General features: G+C 45.6%; 1 protein-coding gene across 3 annotated transcripts in view; it reads right to left on the bottom strand.

The window, feature by feature from the left end:
* Positions 1-1,350: 1,350 nt before the first annotated feature.
* Positions 1,351-20,596, bottom strand: part of TRERF1 (transcriptional regulating factor 1) — a 190,898-nt gene continuing 171,652 nt past the window's right edge. For 2 of the 3 annotated variants that reach the window (XM_081033312.1, XM_081033313.1), the window contains exons 15-19: positions 17,867-17,955; positions 15,662-15,775; positions 9,250-9,453; positions 6,347-6,558; positions 1,351-3,057 (exon numbers count right to left, since the gene is read on the bottom strand). In XM_081033312.1, the coding sequence (XP_080889438.1) occupies positions 2,733-3,057; positions 6,347-6,558; positions 9,250-9,453; positions 15,662-15,775; positions 17,867-17,955 (944 nt within the window). In that variant the 3' untranslated portion in view covers positions 1,351-2,732. The remainder of the gene's footprint in view (positions 3,058-6,346; positions 6,559-9,249; positions 9,454-15,661; positions 15,776-17,866; positions 17,956-20,596) is intronic. The other variant, XM_081033314.1, reaches the window with a different exon arrangement.

Raw genomic sequence — 20,596 nt, 5'->3', positions numbered from 1 at the left:
TAGCTTTCCTGAGATTCAGAGAACACTGCCCGCAGGGGCTGCTGTGGGCCATTGAGTTATGTGCTTTTGTGGAGTCAAAGTTAAAAAGGATACTCGGGTCTTATCTTCATGCTTCCGCTGACATTTTCTCTAATGTCAAACTATTAATGTGCCAGCAAAGTGGCCCAGCACCTACAAAAGCTGGGGAACCAGCCTACCTGGGACGGGCAAGACTAGGAAGCCCCCTCTCCGGAAGTCACACAGCATTAAACCAGAAGGGGGGCCTCCAGCGAGGTCCTCTTTGTGCTGGGGCCTTGTACAGTCTGAAGGGGCACACTCATTTGCCCTAACAGTGGGAACGGATCAGTCTGACTCAGCTCAAAAGCCTAAGCTAAATGACATTTTTGAAGGATTACAGGTTTATTACCTTCAAGTACAAATAGCAATCCCTGATGACAGGGACAGGAGGAGGCAGAGTTACGTAGTTCGGAGAATTCTACAAGTGCTTTGGTAAATGACTTTAATGAATACATTCATTGTCTGAATGCAAACATCGTAGCTAGAGTGGTATCTGAAACCATTTTTGTTGGCTTTAATGCTATTTCCCTTGTATGAGGAGTGCTCAAACAGTACTGTGAATGTTTAAATACAAAACCATTTATTACAGTAAAAGATTAATTGCCATTAATTCCCCTGAAAATACTCCCCCTCACTTTGAACACACTCATCCCATCATTCTTGCCACTTTCTCAAGCAGTTCTGGAAGTCCTCTATCATGAGTGTCTTTAGTTGCACTGTCATGGCTGCCTCGATGTCCTGAATCGATTCAAAACGTTTTCCTTTCATGGTCATTTTGACTTTGGGGAAGAGCCAGAAGTTGCACGGTGCTGGATCTGGTGAATAAGGTGGATGAGGACACACTGTAATGTTTTCATTTGACAGAAACTGCCGTACCAGAAGTGATACGTGACATAGAGTCTTTCCATTGTGATCACAAAATACGGTAAATGCTGCTGCTGGGTGCCATTTAACAGAAAGGCAAGATCTTCAATACGGGAAGTGGTGCATCGAACCTTAGTAACAGTGTGTGACAAGTTTCAACTTGTTCGGTCTAGTCAGTCAAGTGTAAGCTATGGTTGAGAGAAGGTGCGTTTTAAAGTGTGCTGTAAATCATCCTCCATCATGACAATACTCCGTGTCACACATTGCTTCTGGTATATGGCAATTTCTGTCAAATAAACACATTACAGTGTGTCTTCATCCACCTTATTCACTGGATCTGGCACCGTGTGACTTCTGGCTCTTCCCCAAAGTCAAAATGATTCAGGACATCGAGGTAGCCACGACTGTGCAACTTAAGACATTCATGAAAGAGGACTTCCAGAACTGCTTCAGAAAGTGGTAAGAATGATGGGATAAGTGTGTTCGAAGGGAGGGGGAGAATTTCAAGGCGGATTAATGGCAATGTGTCTTTTATTGTAATAAATTTTTATTTAAACATTCACCGTGTTTTTTGATCACACCGCCTATTTGCTATCAAATTTGTTAGAAAACCCTTTTCATCATGGTTAGCGTCAAGGTAAACTTTGGTCCAACACAGATGAATTACAGCAAAATTCCAAGTGAACGAGATTTCACAGTACTTCCAAATGGCAGAGTCATTTCACAACTCCACTGATCGTTAACAGTGTTGTAAAAAAGAATGGGCTCTTCCGATTCAGTTTTTGGGCAAAAGAACACTTTTTCTTTTTTTTTTTTTGCGTTCTAGGTATTTAACGTGTGCCTCTCAACCACCCTCCCTTAAAACAGCCCTGGCAACTTAATAGTTGGGGTTATTTTCCTCCCAACGGGTCTCCAGGGGGCTCACACTGAAACACAACTCTGAGACCACTGAGCTCACAACAGAGCCCCCCAGTCCGCAGGGAACATTGGAAGATACTGCACTTGCTCTAGGAACCAGGTCTTTAGTAAATCATTGCCAGGCAGTTTAAGCCTGAAATTATACAGTACTCAGTTCCTAGAAACAGGCCAACGAGTGACAGGCAAGGCAGGGAAAAAACTCATTTTCCCATTTGGTCAACTCTTCAAATGATGTGTGTGCTAGAGGAAAGCATGGCACACGAGGGCTTCCTTTGCTCTCGGGAAAGCTACCCACTAGCACAGTCTCCTGGCAGAGATGCCAAATTCACTGCAAATTACAAAATGAGGTCAGAACAAAAAATAACTCAGTGGGAAAGGAAGGCCCAAGGCCCCAGCAAGAAGAGGGCAGCGTGTTTCACTCACTCACTCATTCACTGCAAGCTTTGGGATAAAAGGCAGCCAGGATGGTTGACATCTGAAAGCCAAAGAACACAAAAGTCAGGTTCTTTCCCTGCCAGGAATGAGTTCATGGGAACGCAGCCCATGGTGTAGCTCCTTCTTCCTCCACCGTCTCCGGCTGGACTCTTATCCCTGCACTTCAGCCTAAGTGTTCTTCTCAAGGTCACCAGTAACTGTAGCTCATGGGAACCGGCACACCTCTTACACAGAGTTGTGCCAATTATTTATTTGCCCCAACCTTCCACAAAAACAATTTTTTTTAAATAAAAAGGAAAAGAAACTGGATTTTTTTTTCCCTCAACCTGAATAAAATGACCACTTTTTAAACAGGTAGTTTAAAATGGTTACAAAACAAGCAGGCAGTCCAGGTTTCCTGACTGAAGATGAAGATGGAGGCCGTGAGTTTTCGATGTCTCTAGGTGACACCCAGGGCTTTAGAGTTCCGTATCACCCTGAAGTAAAACTGAATCCTGATCAGCCAAGAGGAGATCGGTGTGGACGACCTCGGCATCTTCCATGACACCTCCTAACTGCTGGACAACATCGTCATCAAGTATGTCCACATCCTTGATGGGTTTGATTAGACTCAGCTGGTCCAGGGGCAGCAGCCCCGGCGCCCCCACGGGCCCCGCAGTCCTCTCGATTGTGGCTGCCATCTCAGCTGCAAAAGCTGCCTTCTGAGCCTTTTGCCTCTGCTGTTCCTCTTGCTGTCTGTGAGTCTTCATGTGTGCATTCCGGCTTTTGATCTTGAAGAAGACTCTAAAAATGCAGAAAAAGAAGCATGTGAAATTTAGAAGGAACGGGGTTCTTGGAAAGCCAGGTGTCCTACAGGAAATAGCAGGTGCATGGTCTGACATGGTCTGGGGGGGCTTTGACAGAGTCCTCAGCTCCTGAGCCCCTAGGACCTTCTACCCTCCAGGGACCTGTCACCTCACCTCGCTCCTCTCCAAGCATTACAAAGAGAGGAGATGGGGACAGGAACACATTTAGAGTGTCAGGCTTCCTTCCTGCGGCAATGGAGGAAAAATTCTCAAAGGCCTTCCTGTCCGCCTGTGGTCTGGAATACGTGCCCTTTCTCCTCCTGCAGCTTCCCTCTTTCTCTCCATCACTAACCAAATCCACTCTACCAATCTGAGAATCCCCAACCCAGGCTGCAGAGCTCTGGTAGTTCCCATTTTAAAACAACCCATCATCCCTCTCAGGCCCCCGGCCCTTTCTCTCGCAGTCAGGACTCTTTAAGATCTGCACACACTTGGTATAGCTCCTCCCCTCCCTTCCTCCACCCTCTCTAAGCCCAGTGCTGTCCTTAAGGCCACCAGTAACTGTGTGTGGCCTAATCAAATGGCCCCTCTTCTGTCTTTGTTGTACTTGACTTCTGAGCTGCATTCAGCACTCCTCTTCATCTGAGACTCCTTCTTGTTGGTCATCCTATTATCATTATTTCCTACTGTTTGCTTTAGAATGAAATAGCGGTTCTCAGCTGGGGATGATTTTGCCTCTGCAGGGAACATCTGGCAATGTCTGGTGCCATTTTTGATTGTCACAACTTGGGGGTGGGGTGAGGTACTTCTGGCCTCTACAATCCTACAATGCAGAGGGCAGCCCTTCTTCCCCAAACACGAAATTATCAGGCCCGAAATGGCAGTGCTGAGGTCGAGAAACCCTGGGATAAGGAGTCTGCAAACTATGGTCAATGGGCCAAATCCAGCCTGTTGCTTGTTTCTGTAAATAATCGTTTTACTGGAACACAGCTACGTCTATTTGTTTATGTGTTGTCTACAGCTGCCTTTGCAATACAATGGCAGAGCGGAGTAGTTGTGACAAAGATAATATGGCCTGCATACTAAAATATTCTAGCTGGGCCTTTTTCAGGAAAAGTTTGCCCAGATGTGAGACTGCCTGTTTTTGGAGGGGTGGGTGGTATAAATACTCTATTCATTCCTGAGCTCATAAAGGGAAAAAGCATATGATTTCTAAGAACAGTCAAAACAGAGTTGATGAACCACAACTGGACATGCTGAAAACTGAATTTCAGCAGCTAAAAGGGGCGTTCTGCAAACATTTACGTAATGCTAATTCCTCCTTAGGAAAACCAGAACATATTTCTGTTTTCCATCAAGTCTTAACTGGCATTATGGTAGAAAGAGATCCCAAGCAGCATAAACACAAGACATAAAAAACATTTAATGGATGCCACTGAAAGAACCAGAAGCTGGAAATACTAATTTTTGTTAAAATGTCCTTTGTCTCCACCTGGTGGAATAAGGACTTGCAAACTGAGCAGAGTGAGTAGAAGATGCTGGCTCCTCTTACAGGAAACTGTCAAGACCTGGATCACCCCCCACCCTCCATGACCCCAAGGAAATTGGGTGGTAGAGAACAGGAGTCAGTCTGAGGAAGTTTCATTATTTAAGGTAAATAAGCTTAACGGTGAACCCAGGGTTCATTTCTTCCATGGTGACATAAAGATGGTATCACGTCCTGGTTCAGAGCAGAGAAGAGGGGACTGACACCTAAATCCATCTCCCCCATTTCTGTGATTCAAAGAGGGAAGAGAGCCCCCAGTTCCACTTTGGCAGGCGCCACCGAACTGAGTCGAGCTTAGAGCATGGGCCGGGGACCGGCCTCCATGGTGTGAATCCCTACTCGACTACACACTGCGACAAGCAGCTTAACCTTTCTATGCCTCAGTTTCTCTGCTTGTAAAACAGCAGTTACTGAAAGTATGTGCTTTACGGGGCTACTGCAAAGATGAAATTAATACCTATAAAATCCTTTAAAAGAGTACCAGGCAAATAGTGAGTACCTGATAAATGGCAGCTAATATTAAGTTGTCTGAAATATACCACGAGAATGTGTATTGTAAATAGAGATCCCCGTTGGTCTCACTCATATAACTAGGGATATTCTCTTGGTAGAGTTAGAAGCCACCTGGTCAGGATCTCTCCAGGTAACATTTCTCTTCACGTTTGAGGCACTGGAGATTATGGGCAGAGAAACTCGGCCAGGGTGCTAAAGGATGTCACTCATGACCATGCACTACCCCTCCAGTCAGGCAGACTCACTGAGAAGTAAACTGGAATTCTATACTAGAGGCCGTGGGAGGGAACCATGTGCTTCTTACCAGCAATGGTAGTTTCTACCTGAAGTAAATAAATAAACAAGGCAAACCAACAGGATGAAGCAGTGGTCAGGAGCCCAGTTTCTGTCTTTCAACACAGCCGGGTTCAAATCTCAGCTCTGCTCTTATTGGTGGTAAGACCTGGGGCAGGTCATTTTACCTAATTTTCAATCCTTATTTGTAAAACAAGGATACAAACAGAATCTGCCATCACGTGGAGTTTCTGTGTAAGGATCCAATGACCTCATGCATATAAAGTGCTCAGTAAATGTTAGCTGTTATTATTACTACCCACTGTCAGTTTTTCCCCCCTTAGTTATTGTTTTAAATTATACTTAAGAGAGTATGGATGACAAATGGGTTTTATCTTGTGAGTTAACTCTGATCAATTGATTGGGCCAGCTTGAAGCATTATGATGGAAAGGATCTGAAGTCTTGTCTTACTGTGGTAGCAAACAGAGCGGTAATTAATTAGTGATGTCTGCCCTGGGTGCAGGAATGAGCAGGAGTGGTAGGAAAGCTATCTCTGCTACAGAGAGTTCCTGATTAGGTGGCTTAGAGCCACTCTCAAAGTCAGCAGGGTGCAAAGAAAGCAACACTTGTGAATACGGTTTGGGTGTGAAGGGAAGAAGCAGGAATCAGAGTCCCATCTACCATATTTGGAAAAGAGTGAAGTTTCGCCACTTGAGGTTTGCTCTCTGAAGGTGTCCATCCTTATTAGGCTTTAAGACATCAGAATGACCCTCTTCTGAGTCAGAGATAAGGTCCATCCACCCTGAGGCACCATGAGGCCCCAGGAAAGGTACGAGAAAGAATTTGGAGAGTCTGGATTCTCTTTCTGGCTGAAGAAACCATCTCGGCCCGACCCCCAGGGAGCAATTATCCATTACAAACTTAAGATTCAGTCCCTGGTCCAATTCCACCTACTTGCCACACTCCTTGCAGGGGAAGATGGTGGTGGGGTCTGTCTCGCCACTGGTGGTGCTGTGAGAGGGTGAGCTCTTCACTGAGCAGTACCCACTCTGGGCACTGCCAGGCTTCTGCTTCCCAGAGGGGACAGCACCCCGAGTTTTGGTCACCTGGTTGGTGCCACCATGGATGCGGGCATGGCCGTTCAGTGCCTGTCGGGAGCTGAACACCTGGGGAAGAAAGGGAGTGACATGACATCTACAGTCCTGAAAAGGAAATTAGGGTTATTAGTTACTCAATGGTAAAACATGGGATATTTGAAACAGTGTCTAATGATATGGCGCAGTGGTTTTACATGAGCAAACTTGGGGCATATGCTATAGAAAGTAGAGATCAAAGAGCACAACCACAAATGCCGTGCCAATCAAATAACCCCATCGTTGCTATAACCAGAAGACAAGAGGTGGCATGGCACAGTGCGAAGGCCAGAGCTGGAAGTCAGCAGGCTCGGGGGCTATGTAGATCCAGCACCTCTGTCTAATAGGGTGGCTGTTAGGCCATTCCCCCTCTGTCCACCTTATTTCTTTCCGTCTGTAAAATGAGGGGGTTGGGATTAGCTTTCAAACTTCTTTTAAGGAGTTTCCTCTCTCTTCCACTTTCTTTTCCTTCTTTCTTTCTTCACTTTTCCCTGCTCTAATTTAACAAATCAGCTCTTACTCAAAAGATGAAAGTTAACAGCAAAGGCGCTCTGGTCGAAATAAGAGACAGCACCCCAAAATTGAGCCGATTTGCTGAGCTCCCCCCCACCCCAGGAAGCCCTAGAACTCTAAGAAACACAATTTGAAAAACAGTGATTGGCTGCTGACATAAAGGTTACATCCAAACCCCAATAAGTAGCCCATTACTGAAGCTTGATTACAGGATGATAAAAGGGGAAAGACCTTGACAATTTTTCAAAGCTTGCCATAAAGCAGGGTTTTCCAAGCTCAGTACTACTGACATTTGGGGTTGGATTAACTTTATTGCGGGGGGGCTATTGTGCAGAATGTTTAGCAGCATCTCTGGCTTTTACCCACCAGATGCTACCTACCTCCCCAGTTGTGACAAAAATGTTTCTGAACATTGTGAAATGTTCCGGGGAAACAAAATCATCCTCAGTTGAGAACCACTGTTGTAAAGGGATATAATCCACAACCCCGAATTCCAAAAGCCCTGACTCCCAGCTTGCTAAATACATCAGCTACAGGAATCCCTTCCCCCACCCCCAGCTGTAGGTGGCTACTCTGTGTCAAGTTCATGAGCTATTTATGGTCTTACAGGGAAAAAACAAACAAAAACCTATTGCTGATTTAGCAACCCAAACTTCCATGGTTAGTCAAGGATTAAAAAACGAACATGCTTTTTCCCCCTGTGATTTGAAAAGCTCATTAAAAAGTATTCGCTGAGCCCTTCTGCTTGGAAAAAATGAAAGATGCCATCCCACTTGGTCAAGAATTTACTGTACATTAAAACTATGACTTGAGGAAGCATCCAACTTCTAAACAAATTCACCAAGAAGTACTGTCACTTAAAGTCACATCTTAATTATCCCTATACGGAAGTGCTCTATACAGAATGGCAATGATGGGTGAGAAGCATTCAGGTTATTCAACGTCAAAGATAGAAACAAGCTAGCAATTTCTTATGTTCTTTTCAAAGATAATGCAAAATGCATACATGCTTTTTTTTTTAGCCTTTTCCTTTTTTTCTTAAACGTAAATCAAATGAATTTCTGCTTTAGGATCTAAATATTTTGAAGACTTGCTTTCTTTATCTAAGTGACAGACTCAATAAACAGCATTCAGTACACTCTGGAAAACAGTATTGTTCTATATAATGTACAAACAAAGATAAGTGCTAATCTGAGGAAAACAGAGCTTCTTGTGAAAGAAGCAAAATTTTCATTTTTTTTTTTTTTTAAGAAGGGTGCATCTCACAGTGGCCTGTGAGGGGATCGAACCAGCAAACTTCATGTTACCAGTCCCATACTCTAACCTGCTGAGCTAATTGGCCACCCCAAACGTTCATTTGTTGAGTAATACCTCTAAAACTTGTCTGTGCAGGTGTGCCTGGCTTTAAGAAATCTGATTTGGGAAATCTCATTAATTCAGACTAGTGGGGGACTCGGGGGGGGGGGGTTATTGAGAATCCAAAGCAGACAACTTAAAAAAAATATCCTTTAAAATACACAGGGAGCCTTGGACTAGGCCAGTATAGATTCTGTAAGGCCTTCCTTTCGTGCTAAGACTGATCGAATGGTGACCTGGTTTTATGTTAGCTAAATGGTACTGCTACCGTACTTGAAAAATACTAGGCTAAGTAATTACACAAACTCCCATTTCATCCTGTTTACATGATTAGTTTGCCTAGTAAATCTTTTTTGTTTCCCCCAAAGAATACAAATAAAGTGGAGCTAAATCTCTGAAATTATGTTACAGAAGGCCAATCCTCTGTGGGCGCTCCCAGTGTATTTAAATCAACTGGGCATGACCTGGTGTGACACACAGCCCAGAGGAGTAGAGAGGCATCGAGAAATGGAGTGTTCCGTTCTGAGGCCAAGGCGGTATCGACACTGAACGGCTCTGAACCACACGCTTCCTGAGGGCAGGGGCCTATTTCATGGCCTCTGAGCACGTAGCACCGTGCTGGACACACGACACGACACTCCAGAAATATCTGCTGGCCGAACGAGTAAGTCAATGGGATGAACGAAACGATACCACAGCAACGTGGAACTCCCTCTGCCAAACCTTCCCTGCAGAAATGCATCATCCCTTCCCTTTCTCAAATGCATCATTTCTTCCAAAACGCCAGGCACAGCCATATGTCTGGCCCTCGCTAGTCCCAGATCCCCGGAAGACGGAGGACGCAGAGACACTTACAGCCCCACAGTTGGGCATTTCACAGATGAAGGAGCCCGAGGGCTGGCCAAGGGCCTGCAGGGGTGGCCCCTCTGCGGGAGCCGGGACTGGGCCTGGCTGTGGCTCGGGGGACTTCGGCGCTTCACTCTCCTCTTCTCTTGTGGATTTCCTATCTTCTTCCGGATCCTCCTCCTCCTCCTCTAACTCTTCTTCTTCTTCACTTGTCTAGTGTTAAGGCAATAAAAGCAAAAGGGAGAAAGTCCCCAATGGCATTTTTAGTGATGAACAGAACCCACAGGCCTGGAGAGGGGAGAGGGGCTGGACGCCGGGGCTGCATCGCTGTCTTTCTGCATGAGGAACGGCTGACAGAACCCTCTGGGGAGGGACACGGTCTCTACAAGGTCGGTCACTGGGCGAATGGAATTCTGAGGTCAAGGAAGTCCTCCTTGTCCTACCTTGGGTCCCATCACTTATACAAAACTATTTTAAGGCAGACAGGAGAGGTTTCTCCTGCCTGGAGAGCTTCTCCCCCTTGTTTGAGACCAGCAGACCAGACCTTGAAACTAACACCCAGGCAAGCTGCCCCACTACGTGTCTCTCTGCCTCACTCTGTCTCCCCAGAGCAGTGAGGAGGGTTTTCAAACAATCACAATACGGCGGCACCCTTTGGAGAGAGACTAAAGACCTATCATAAACTGTTTTATAGGCCTTCTCACACACATCCATGCAAGACACCTGAGGTGTTGATTTGAGCTGTAGAGGCACGGGACACACCGTATTCTGATACACTCCTGCTCTGTTCTTGTCAGAAAAGAGAATCAGAGAATGAACCACAATGACTTTGAAAAGGGGTGAAAATGGAAGGGGGTATTCCTTCCCTTTTATTTATCGTGTGCTTTTTTTTTTTCCTGGCCTCTAATCATGGGCTTGGAGGAAAAATGCCTTCCAAGGCATTTTATGAAGAATCAGAACAAATATTTTTGGGGGGTGAGGGAGGGCAAATGAAATAATGTAGGTAAACTGTCAAGCAAAATTTCTGGCATGCAGAGACAGATGGGGGGACTATACAAAGATGGGTCAGACTGATACCACATGACCAATTTCTTTTTTTTAAGCTGGCAAAAAAGTGTATGATTTATTTAATTAAGAAATGTTGGCAAGTCTCTGGGTAATTAGTAATATTTTTTAAATGAAAGCTTATTGGGGTGACAGAAAAATATTTTCTATGAATCATTATCCTCTCTGCTACCATGTCCTCTCTCTCTACTTCAGAAGGGCAACCATGTGCAGAATTAAGCAGATGGGCCTCGCCTTCATCAAGGCTGACAAGATAGTAAGTTAACGGAGCAGCTAGGAGTAGATACCCAGGATGGGTTGGGATGGAGGGCAGGGATCTAGGAGGTCCAGTCTATCCGCTGCTTAACTAACTTAACAACTTTATTCTGCACTGTCTGTCCTCAGTGGGGGTGGGGGAGGTGAGGGAAGCTGGCTCCTCCAGGCTCGGAAAGGACTGAGGACCAGGGAAAGGGAATTCTACGTTACGTCAACCTCATTTCAGCGTCTGTGTTACAATTTACAAAGTGCTTTATGTCACTGAATAGGCTGTAAAAAGTCCTCTCATTTTACAAACGAGGAAACGAAAGGTATGCCCAGCTGCCTCTAGCCCTGATGGTCATTTGTCGTCTGCCACGCTCTCTTTGCACACCCATTGCTTAGAGTATGTGGGCTCCAGTTTGGTTTACCCCCAACAGTGATGTAACTCTGGGTGAGCCTATGATTCTTAGAACCCAAAACCAAGAATTTCCAAGAAGAGTGAAGACTTCTGAGAGTAGTGGTACTCTGTGATCCAGAACCACAAGCTCCCTCTCTCCAGTTTGGATTGGGGGTGAGGGAGACAGACAACATCAGTATAATACGGGGCAGTTAGCACCCCACTCACTGGCTCAGTCGTGTCTGTATTTAATATCATATATGCATATTTGAGATGAGGTAGTAACAGGGTGTATTTAAGAAATGATCCCAGTTTCTAATAAGTTAATTAGGATTAATTAGTAATAACTACATTTGCTGAAAGACTTCAGTGAATACAGATGTAGGCTTTAGACATCTACAGTAATTTATAATAAAAGCTGTAGGCTTCTTACTAATATATAAACATACAAGTTGATTTTACTTAAGTGGTCTTATTCCCCTAGGAATCCACCATCTTCCAAACTCAAAGAGTTTCAGGTAAAACCACGTTGTGTCAAACTCCAAGGGTTTACTCCATTCCTTTACAAAACTGGAACTTTTTGGCCTCAAATATCAGTTCATTAAGCAGCCCAGGGCCCAAAACTCGGCATGTAAAATAAATTGTGTAATAACTTTAAATGACAATGGTGCTATTTCATTGTACTTGTTATAATTACAGTTTTCTCACAATGTCATTTTTTGGCTTAAGAACTCTTAGAAGAAATGTTCCATATAGCCACAAAATTACAGATTCAATTATACTGTACTGTCATTATATATGTCTCAGGAATTTAGGTTCAGGAATTTAGGTTCTTCAGGAATTAGGTTTGATTTCAATTGGTGATTAATACATGTTCACAAAATGATTTATCATCAAGTCAAATGGCTCACCAAGGTGGCTAAGATATACAAAGATAGGACAAAAAGCCTAACATGGAGAACTCTGTATCGAAAAGCTGGTCATTTTCTGATGTACTGTGAAATGAAACGTTTAGTAATATTCTAAAATCGGTAGAAGGTGGGCAAATATAGGGCAGGGAGGTGGTTATATGTTAACATAGTCCGCAAAGCCTGGAGTGTCCACAGTAAGAGTTTCTTTTTTAAAAAAATTAAACTTATTGGGGGGTGACATTGATTAATAATATTATATAAATTCCAAGAGCTTCTTGAGGAGATTTTTATTTCACAGGCATGCACATGGAATTCGTATGATGAGACATTTGTAAGTTAAACTGCAAATGTTCAACGCCCCAAACTTACTCCAAGACCAATGTGAGGGTTACGAACGATGGTGATGACGACATACTGAATGCCTGCTGAGTCAAGCTGTGCATACACACACCCCTAGTCCTCTCCACAACCCTGTACACACGTTTTGTCTTTAAACAAATGAGGAAAACTGGCCAGAGAACTAATTCTTCCAAGGCCACATGGTGGGTCAAGAAGTTAAACTGAGATGTAAATAAAACCTGGGCTATCGGATTCCGGCACCTCTACTTTCTTCACTCCTTGGCCGGCTGCAAATGTCCACAAATGCACAAGTGTCCACCTGGACATGGCTTAGGTTTTCAGCTCAAACACAGAGATCCTAAGCCTCTTAGAACCATTAGAACCAGCTGCCTGTAAACGTCAAAGGGAAGGAGGACATGCCCCTGGTCATCAATGGACCGTGATGTAAGTACCTAAGGCGCTTAGACCGGGGTGAGCTTTGCTCTTGGAGCCCTGATCGCTGTCTTCCCAAGTCAGTTAACTGTGTCAGTTGATTCCTTGAATTGTGCTCAATTTTGGTCACAGCCAGATGTACAGGTTTGTCCCGAGCGGGATCATGAGCATGGGCAGGGGACAGGAAGGTGTGGTCAGCATCCTTTCCTCCCATCTCTTTAACAGAGCCCACCCTGGCCACCTTCTACTGTCTGCAAGGGTGGGAGGGCCTGTGATGGCTTCAGGCTAAAGTCAAACTAGCCTGCTGAGTGAACAGCTGGGCTCTCTGACCACTGACTCCCTCAAGAGCAATCATTCCTCACAAACTCTCCCCTTCTCCCCACAAAAGTCCTTAAGCCACCTGAGAATGTTCCATCTGGGGGGGAATGGTCACCTGTCTCTTTAATGGAACACTGAGGACACACATCAGGAGGGCCACGCCAGGCGCGCCAGAAAGGCATGGAGAACCAAGAGCAGAAACCTGTCCTAGGATAGCATCTTCTGCACCCTCTCCAGTTCTTGCATGCTCCCAACTTTTCACCCCTACCTGGTGAACTATCCTCAGAAGGCTGAGTGCGCCTTCACAGTGCCCCGAAGGGAGCTGCGAGCTACCGCGCTGGCCTTAAATGAGGCTTTTCTTGTTTTGGGGGCCAGAGCTGTGTCTGCACATACCTTTGTGTTCTCCCTAAGCTCACAGGTCACAAAGGTGTGCCTGCTCCTGACCCATGCTAATCCTGGCTCCTGGTGAATAAGCTCAAGGGGTCCTCGGGCACCGTCTTAACCTCTCCTCCTCAGTCTAAAGCTCCACGCTGGCCTGGGCCTTTCTATCCACCTGAACAGCTCTGCTGGCCCACGATGGTTCCTCTGCCTCGCGTGGTAACATCTCCCTGAGCAGCACTCCTCGCTCAGAATCTCCTTCTTCACTCTGTCTCCCTCCAGGGAGTTTATACAGGGGTTGTGGCTCTGAACCTTGGAAAAATGTTTACTCAACACATCAGACATGTGTTGAGTGCCCATTACGCCAGACACTGTCCTAGGCCCTTGGCAACACCCAAGCCGAAGAGACACCAATTTGCCTTAGGAAACCATAGCCTCTGATTTTGCCCTCTTCCAAAACATGGCTCAGGCAGAGCCCAGAACATTCTAGAACTGGAAGGTCTTTCCAAATCATCTAAGTCATTTGCCCCATTTTACAGGTCAGCATGTCTAGGGGCCAGGTCCTAGGTCTCCCAGGCCAGGATTCTTTACGCTTCCTTGGTTACCGTCCATTCGACTCATTTGGGAAATAATGCTCTGTGTGACCTGGGGAAAGCCCCTTGCCCTCTCTGGGCCTCAACTGTCTGGCTGTGGAATGATGGAGTTAGATGAGAGAGAGAGAGCCTAAGGCTGTATCTAAGACTTTCTGGTTCTCATCTCATACTGCTCTTAAACTCTTGGGGTTCACGGTAAACTTTCCACTTGTGTATGTCACATCTTCCCAACTGGAATATACTCGTATGCTCTCCTGCGGGGTGGATACGGACAGAGGCCAGTTAATATCCCTGGTTCACCCACTGTGCTACAGACATACTGCTGTTTACGTTGTGGGGACTCAATTGGTTTTAGTTGATTGAACCTGATGAGGCCACACTGCTTTTTTAAACATTAGGTCACAGATGAACAAAAGGCTATTCTGATACAAGAAATCACTACTTTAATCAGTCAAACAAAAGCCCTGGTCACAGGAAACCCTTACTGCAGAATATGGCCTTCTCTGATGGTCAAAATGGCAATTCTGTTCTATTCCAGAGATACCTACTTTCTCTTATATTTGGGACCAAATATAAATTTACATATGCATAACTATTTCATAGCTGGGCTTACTTGGGCTTTAGAGCATTAATGAGTCCACGTGTTTTTACACTTCTTCAAGCGAATTTGCATTTGACTTCTCTTAAGTATTACACAAGGGAATTGGGCTCAGACAACACACTCACCAGCCACTGACCATGGCTAAGTTACTCTGTGCCTCAGTTTACCTCAGAGAACTGATATGAGGATTAAATGAGTCAATATTTATAAAATGCCTAGGGCAATGCCTGGCATGTAGAAAGTGCGATGTAAATGTCTGCTCAAGAGAATAATCCACACATGTGCCAACACACTGACTGGGGCACGACTGGGAATGAAAATATAATTACAAATATTCACACCATTCATGAGTTCCAAACACGTTCCCTGATGATGACAGAGGCTGGGGTTTAGTAACTTGTTTAAAGACATGCAACTTTTACACACACGTACATGTAGGTAATGTTTTCTACAGTGGGCGAGAAGATTTCCCCTGGCTATGGATGCAGAGAGTTCACAAAGATGAAAAGTGGTATTAATTACCAAAGCCACACATAAGGGGTTCAGAGATGACTCTGAGCTTCTGTCTTTAGTATGTATTTAATCTTAATATGCAGACAATTTTGACTGTCTGCTAATGAAGGAAATATTGATCGGGGATATTGGTCAGGGATAAACGTTGATACGAGCATTAGAATGATTACATACACCCTGCTCACCAATTCCTCAATACTCGAGCACTCCTGGCACTATGGAATGCTTTATGAAAGCTGTGGTAAAAGCTGAGGGCTCCTGCATCTTTCGGAGGCACATTACATTCTCTGCCTAGTGCCATCCGTGATGTGGAAGGATCAGGAAGGGACATGCCAGGGGTCCAGGGCACCTGCTTATAAACCAACCACCCAAGGCTGGGACCACCCTGGCTTCACTCCCTAGTTTCTACCTCACCTCCTTAACTGAATGCTGAGCCTCAGGTCAAACCCTAAGCCACCTTCCCTTGACCTCTCTACACCAGGAAGTCAAGGCCTGAATCCCAGCAGAGAGCTGGCCTGTCACCCACTCACTGCGGCCACCTCAACAGCAAAGCCAAACCAAACACCAGTCACTTACTAACCTGAGTGTGGGGTGGGAGTGGGGCCAGAATAAGCAGCGACTCGGCAGCTTCACTCACCACACAATCGTCGATGATTTCCGCGAGGCGTGTCCGGTGCTTCCGCCCTAACCGCATAATTTTTTTCCACGTGTAGTAGTACTCCACACACTGAGCCACCGTCTTAGACTTCACCTGCCAAGAAAGCCATCTCAGGATCAGCTCCAGCAGTGTGCAGGGTGCAAAGCAGCAAGCTTTTGTGAAAATTTAATTTTGTAATAGATTGTAGGTTTATGCAATTCAATTAAAAAATATATACCAGGGGGTGCCAAAAAAAGTATACACATTTTAAGAATTGTTATCTTGTCTCAAGCAGTAGTTCGCCATCATCAGAAGTATCTGGAAACTGACCGTAACCACTGTGAGTGCCTCTTGTAATTGCAGAAGTCAAATGTGACTTGTATTCATCTTTTGTTATCGGTAATCGGTATATATCGAGTATTATAATTATACAGTTTTATCCTTTCTTAAAAAGTATATACATTGTTGGCACACCTTATAGTTATATGAAAAATCTCCTTCCCCTGCCTATTCTCCATCTATCCAGTTCTTCCCTCCCTTGCAACACAGGTAATCCCTCTTACTAATTTCTGGGGTATCATTTCAGAATTTCTTTATGCATATATCAACAAACACAGAAATACATTTCTTACCCGCCCTTTTCCTCACAAAAGAAAATATATATAGTTTTGCAACTTGGTTTTTTTCACAATATAGCCTGGAGATTTTCTCCTGCCAGTTCATAGAGATCTTATTCCTTTTTTTTAACCTAGAAAGCAGCATGATTTTCGTTCAACATGCTTGAACGTGTTTGGTTCTCTTCCTTGTTGACCTTCAAAATCTACTTATGAAAAATGTCCCTTAGTAATTGAACAGGAACATGAGGCAAAAGTTATCATGACAAGAGCTCAGTTTTTGCAGGAAATAAGCCTTGCTCTGTTCATCCCCGAAAATGGGAAAAGGTAAATGTATTTTAAAGAGAAAGATTGCTTTGTGTAGCTCATAGATCTCTGAGCTAAAACTGAGGTTCAATAATGTGGGTTTTCTGGAGGCAGGTAAAGGCTGCTAGTACCCTGGAGGGTGGGAACATGGCCCCCTGCATGGTGAGATGGGAAGGGAACCCCCAGAAGTCCTTCTCCCCAAAGTTGCCCCCTTCATATCCACCTGACACCTTGAATTTCTACCCTAGAATACCCAAGCAATGAGCATAGTGTCCCAGAGAGCCCTTGCTTAAAAACCTGCACTGCCTGGCAAGCAGGACACACGAATCTATCAATAGTCAGCAAGGAACAAGGCCTAGGACAGGTCTGTCCTGGGGAAGGTGATTCCAGAAACACGAGCATAGGAGCTGCTGTACAAAGAAAGTGGTGGCCTCCAAGGCAGGGAAAGGCAAGAGTGAATATAGATAGACCAGAGATGAAGGCAAGCTGGAGAGAAAGTCCACTTATTCTGATTCTCGTTCATCAAGGCCCTAGGTTAAGGACAGGAGACATGTACCCAGGACACCCCTGGGGACCATCGGCCCAGCCTGGAGCCAGTGGAAGCTGTCACCTGTGACCCTGTTCTCTGTGGACCTGCACATGTTAATGACCTTAACAATACAATATGGCTCCATCATTCATCAGACTACTGAAACACACTTTGAATTATTTTTAACTTTTAGCTTAAACCACCTCTCAGCCAATTAAGGCTTATTAAGTTCATTATCTGCTGTATAAAGTGCTATTTCATCTATGTGAAAGAGTTCTACTTTGCTGTGAAATGCCGTACACGTATTGTTTTTATTATCACTGTCATTACGATTGGGGGCCCCAAACCAGAAACTGCTACTGGCTAGGAAGAGGGCACATATCCTCCCTTCTTTAATTTCTCAGGAAAAAGTTCTTTCAGAAACATGATAGATCATCACGTATACATGAGATCAGCGACGTAAATTGTGAACCAAAAGCCCAGCTCTATTTATTCTGACAGAATGCAAAAAGTACACATTTTTATTAAGATAAAAATAACCCCCATCAATGCCATGTCCAAATGATCTGTGTCTTCCTTCTCCTCATATCCCCGACACCAGGGCCATGCCACCCCATAACAAATGCCACCCTTCACCATTGGGGGGGTGGGGGTGGGGAACAGACATCCTTTTGGTGACAGCATGAAGCCAGTAACCAAACATATCTATGTATCTTTAGGTGTACAATTTCCCAAATTCAGTTTCAAGCGACTTACCATCTTCTGTACAAAAATAAAGTCTTTGCTGTAAGTGGCTAGTGCTTTATTAAACAGTTTTCTTTCTAGGGAGGTCCACTTGTCCGAACCTACAACAAAACACAATCTTCGTAAGAACAGCTCACAGTTCTACGCACTTTGCTGGTTCCAGCTTCACCGGTCTCCCCACTTGATTGGCTAAGTTACAAAACATAACTGTTCAGTAAATGACATAATACCCATCAAACTCCTTTCTGAACAAAAAGCCAGTGTAGTGCAATGGTTAGCAGCCCTTACACCTCGGTTCAAATTTCAGCTATGGTCTCGACGCTGACACATTATGGAACCTAAGACTCAAGTGGGAATAATTCTGATTGCCCCCACCTCTTAGTATTTTTGTGAAGGTTAAAGATAATGAACAAGGAGTCGAGGTTAGTAACTGGAAAACAGCATTCAGCCAATTTTAGCTACAGTTTTTATGTCATGATGATGGTCATGAGTGCAAGTATGTATGTAGCACGCGCTCCTCAAAATGCGGGGGGTTCCACAGTCGCCACCTCCTCACGTTCAGTCTAGTGGGGAGACAAACCAGTAAGCCACTGCATTCACGGTGGTGGCGGCAGTGAGGAAGGCAGCGATCAGGTGCCAATGGGGCAGGAGGGAGGAGCACAACACTCAGGTGAGGACTAGGGCAGCTGGGAGGCTCCCAGGTAGAGAAAACACCTGAGTTGACTTTTCAAGGACCCAGAAGCAAGTCAGGCAAGAAGGAGATGGAAGGGAATTCTGGGGAGAGGAAGTATGTGTGCAAAGTCAGAGAGCAGTGAGACAATGCCTCCCTCCCTTCCTTCCTCCCTTCCTTCCATCCATCCTTCCTCCCTTCCTTCTATCCATCCAATCCTCTCTCCCTCCCTCCCTTCTTTCCATCCATCAATCCTCTCTCCCTCCCTTCCATTTATCCACTCATCCCTCCTTCCCTCCCTCCCTCCCTTCCATCTATCCTTCCATCCAATCCCCCCTCCCTCCCATCCATCCATCCATCCATCCAACAGATATTAGGTGTGTACTGCATGCAAAATGCTGTGCTGGAGGGGTGGGGAAGTTAACACTTGTAAGTGCTTACTATGTGCCAGGTTCTAAGTACTTTACAGGTATTAGTCATTTGGTGCTACCAGCAGCCCTGTAAGACTGGGTGTGGTGCGGGGGACCCTGCTCGCTGCGCCATTTGTCGTGCAGGGTCTCAGCTCCCACTCCCCGCCCAAGAACGCAGGACACGGTAAGGCCAAAAAGGAACACCCACGGAGCCATAGTTAGGGGAGTCAAACCAATATATTCTCGCTGGCGGCTGGGCTGGAGACACAGGAAGCAGGATCTACATAATCTGCCTAACAGTAGTCCGCGCTTGCCAGCCACCATCTTCTTGCTAGCCCCCATTCTCCTTTTTGCTAGCATAGCCACAGCCATTATATTAGTGGCCAATGGCTTACTGGTTACAGCTGACGGCCAACTAGCCACAGCTGCTGGCATCTGATCACAGTTGATGGCCATTTACTACCCGAGCCAGCACCTTTCTATGTGAGGCCGAGAGCCTGGAAACTGTTTTTTGGGGTTTTGTCCCCACACTGGGTGTTACCCATTTTATAGCTGAGGAAATGGAGGTGTTCAAAGAGTGAGCAGGGATCCAATGTGGTTCAGCTATGGGTTCCAGCAGAGGGAGAGCAAAAGAGGCTGGAGAGGTGAGTGGGACCAGTTCCTGACAGATCTGCAGACCAATAAAGAGGCCCTGCAGAGCTGGGCTGGTGCATCGGCCTTCCTGGCTAAACCTGATATTCAGTCGTCTTTTTCCTCCGTAAAAAAGAAAGTAGGATATGCAGATGGTCATAGAGAATGGTACTGGGCTGTTTGGAGCAAGACATAAGGCCTATTTCTAAGCGGAGTCCTATTTTGGGGGGGTCCAGGAAAGACTCAATCACTGGGGCTGGTTTGCATAAAACTCAGCCTCCTTTGGGTTTTTGTGAATTCTCCATCTTCACTGCACGCCGATCATGAGATTCCCACTGGGCTGAGAATCCACCCCTGGGCTCTTGGACTGAATTCCCAGGTTAAAGCCTGGTGTGTAGAAATAATACCTGAATGAGCTCTCCCCAGTGTCACTGTGCTGTGATCGAAAAGGGTGATTTGAATCAGGAGACCATGTGCTGGGAACCTGATTCTGCCACTTCCACCTTCTGTGGCCCCAGACAGGTTTACATTACGTCTCTGAGTCTGTTTCCTCTCCCGTGACGTGGGGCTTGGGACACCCTGGGACGGAGAGCGTTTGGTGCTACGCAGGTACACAGTAAAGGCTTTAGATCTTCACTGGCCTCTTGGAGAGCAGATTCCCAAGCAGCCTGCAGCTACGGGACACACGCTGTCCCCGGCTGACCTAGGCCTTAGTGGCACTAACGAAGACCACCAGGTCTTGCCAGTGTTCTCTGTGCTGTGTATGAATGAATCCAGCCTTCCTCCTGGCTGCTGGTAACTTGTCTTCCGCTCCCTGCCCCGGAAACCCTGTCTGTAATCGTCAAGGGAAGGCTCAGGCATCTCTGGTCCCTGCAATCTCTGTCAGACAGGAGCACTCTCCTCATTCTCAGACGAGGTTTTCTAAGCCAGCCCTTCTTAGATTATGCATCTTGGACCAAGTCCAGGATCAAATGCAAAACCAAGGCAGGGGGCTGCCGCAAACCCTCCTCTCGCCTTCCTCTTGAAGATCCC

Source organism: Rhinolophus hipposideros (assembly GCF_964194185.1).
Source record: "Rhinolophus hipposideros genome assembly, chromosome: 3".
NCBI lineage: Eukaryota > Metazoa > Chordata > Mammalia > Chiroptera > Rhinolophidae > Rhinolophus > Rhinolophus hipposideros.
This window is presented reverse-complemented; position numbering and strand designations above follow the sequence as displayed.